The 2,737-nt window shown below is 57.6% G+C and overlaps 1 protein-coding gene across 2 annotated transcripts; it reads left to right on the top strand.

The window, feature by feature from the left end:
* The first annotated feature begins 10 nt into the window (after positions 1 to 10).
* LOC116273092 (uncharacterized protein C11orf86) lies at positions 11 to 1,657 on the top strand. 2 transcript variants are annotated; one of them, XM_031662027.1, is made up of 2 exons: positions 11 to 288; positions 833 to 1,657. In XM_031662027.1, the coding sequence occupies exons 1-2, from the start codon at positions 13 to 15 to the stop codon at positions 905 to 907; spliced, it is 351 nt and encodes a 116-aa protein (XP_031517887.1). In that variant the 5' UTR covers positions 11 to 12; the 3' UTR covers positions 908 to 1,657. The 2 variants fall into 2 exon arrangements, with proteins under 2 accessions (XP_031517887.1, XP_031517888.1); XM_031662028.1 differs by having other exon boundaries at positions 836 to 1,657.
* Positions 1,658 to 2,737: the final 1,080 nt, after the last annotated feature.

Below are 2,737 nucleotides of genomic sequence, written 5' to 3' on the forward strand. Positions count from 1 at the left end.
GCCTCCAGAGCCATGGGAACAGGGCTGCGAAGCCAGTCCTTGCGAGGGCCCCGACCCTCCTATGGAAAGCTGCAGGAACCCTGGGGGAGGGCCCAGGAGGGCCAACTCCACAGGGCGCTAAGCCTCAGACAGGGGCGAGAGAAGTCCAGGTCCCAGGGCCTCGACAGAGGCACAGAAGGGCCAGATGCCACTGCCCAGGAGCGGGTGCCAGGGAGCCTGGGGGACACACAGCAGCTGATCCAAGCCCAGCGAGGAAGCAGCCGGCGGTGGCTGAGGCGGTACCAACAGGTATGGCTGTGGGCTGAAGGATGGAGGGTACCACAGCGGGTGGGTGGGGACTCCAGGGCATCAAAAGTTCAGAGGCAGAGCCATCCCAGGCTGTGTACCAAGATGACAGCCAAGCTGCCTGGAGATGAGGGTGCAGAGAGAGAGACCCCAGAGCCATATTTCAGAGGGCCCTGTGGGCATTTGGGATTTATCCCATAGGCACTGGGGAACCACTGAAGGTTTTAGAGGAGGAGGTCAATGTGGTGAGTGCTGTTTTTAGCTGATTAATCTGATAGTATGTTGGACAGGGGAATGGAGCAGGAAGCAAGGAGATCGGCCAGTGCAACTTCCCAGAAGTACACTGTGTGACCCTCTCACCCCAGGGAAAAAGGGGCCCCTTTGTGGGGAGCTGCGGGCTCCTGGCCCCTGCCTCCTTCCTCTAAGAGACAGGGTCTCCAATGAGCAGTGCTTCTCTCCCTCGGGTCTACCCCCACCTCGTGGCTGTGGGTGGAACAACATCTAGCCCACCACAGTCCATGGGACCTCCCCCACCTCTGTCTTCCAGCAGGTAAGAAGAAGGTGGGAGAGATTTGTCGCCATCTTCCCCAGCGTGACTCCGCATCAGCTGGCCTCCCCGTAGCCCACACTGGACACCATCAGCTAAAGGTGCTGGAAGCCATGGTGGCTCCTGCTGTGCCTGGACCAGCCCGCCATGTCTGCTGACCTACCTCTTCACGGCTCTCTGGACTATGGCTGGGTGGCCCAAGGAGGCTTCTGCCACCAGCTCACTGGAGTCGCCACGTGGCTGCCCCTCTTAGCTGAGGCCCTCCCACCCCAACACTAGCTCTCTTCGAATACTCAAGCAGGGTCAAAAAGAAGGAGGCTCAGCTGTCTGCCCTCTGAGCTTGGGTAGGAGCCTTGGACTATGATTCTGTGAAGGTTTAGAAGAAGCCTGCCCAGAATGCGGGCTGTGGACGCTTCTGCCCCACATGACCAGCTGTCAACTTCCATGACGGAGCCTGGTGAAGCCAGACCCGTGGCTGAGAGGCTCACAGATGTTGCCTGGTCACTGGGCCATGACCCAACTGCCCTTCTCATCACTTGCTGATGGTGGGCCAGGGCCAGGTCTCCCTCCCAGATGGTGAGCCCCCTGGGGCAAGGACCACAGCTGGGTGGCCCTCCGGGCTGAGCACCCCATCCTGAAAACCTTTGAACCTCACGGTGTCCTGATGAAGGAAGCAGAGGAAGACTTCCTCCCTGTGTGACACAGGGACACACTGAGGCCCAGAGTGGGGAAGGGATTTCTTGTTTTTGGCATCTCCGGCCCCACCCTACCCCATCCAGTGTCCAGCATCAGAGTTGAACACAGTAATAAAGATGCTGAGAAAAAGTCGACAATTTGCCTGGTGACTAACTCGCTGGCTCAGACCCCCACCCCTGCTGACCCCTGTGAGGCAGGCTAAGCCCAGAGCATCCCAGAATGATTGCTGGGGGGGCACCAGGGCAGGGCAGATCCCCCAGCAGGCTGGGCCTTTCCTGCCACTTCTCTGGACATTTCTCCCTAGAGGGATTGCGCCCACCCTGCGTTGACCTCAAGGCCAGCTTCAGAGGATCTGGCTTTCAGTGTCCTGCCTCTATGCCCACCCCACTGAGGTAGGGTTCCTTCTGAGGCTCAGAAAGGCAAGGGCCACACAGAAGGAGAGGGTCTGACCCCAAAAAACCTGAGCTCTTCGAGAGACACTGGCACTTTTTGCAGGGCCCCTGGGGCTCTCCAGGCTCAAGCAGGCCCAAGGTTAAAGGTGAGGGAGCAGCTAAGCATTCTGGTCCAGGATCTGTTCCGGGGGGCGTTGTCCAGCAAACAGAGGGGAGGCTTCTCCGTTTCCCCGGAGACCAGGCCCCATCGGGGCCATTCAGAAACAAGGGGGCACTGGGAAAATTTTGTTCCAGGAAGCCTAGGGTGCCTGGCTGGGAAGCTAGATGGTAGGAGCCCACCAGAAGCCTCGAGCCCTACTGGTCTTACACTTCAGATGCCCTTCTCAGCCTCTTCTGCAGTAGTCTCTGAGGTGCCTCTGGGAAACCCCAGGACTCCAAGGGACAGAATTGAAATTCACAGCTCTGACCCACCTCTCAAAGTCTGGAGGAGGAAAACGGGGCCCAGAATGGGGCAGGACTTCTCATCCTCCAGGACGCTGCCCTCCAAGTTCGTCCCAGCCTCTTTATCCTCAGAGAATCTCTAGCCCAACTCCCAGCAGTTCTACTTGTCACACTCTGACTAGTTTCTCTAGTTACGTGCTTTTTTCTTTTCTTTCTTTCTTTTTTTTTTTTTTTTTGTCTAGTTATGTGCTTTTTTTTTTTTGCGATGGAGTCTTGCTCTGTCACCCAGGTTGGAGTGCAGTGGTGTGATCTCGACCCACTGCAACCTTTGCCTCCTGAGTTCAAGAGATTCTCCTGCCTCGGTCTGGATTCTCCT

This window comes from Papio anubis, unplaced genomic scaffold, assembly GCF_008728515.1.
Source record: "Papio anubis isolate 15944 unplaced genomic scaffold, Panubis1.0 scaffold3543, whole genome shotgun sequence".
NCBI classification, from domain to species: Eukaryota; Metazoa; Chordata; class Mammalia; order Primates; family Cercopithecidae; genus Papio; species Papio anubis.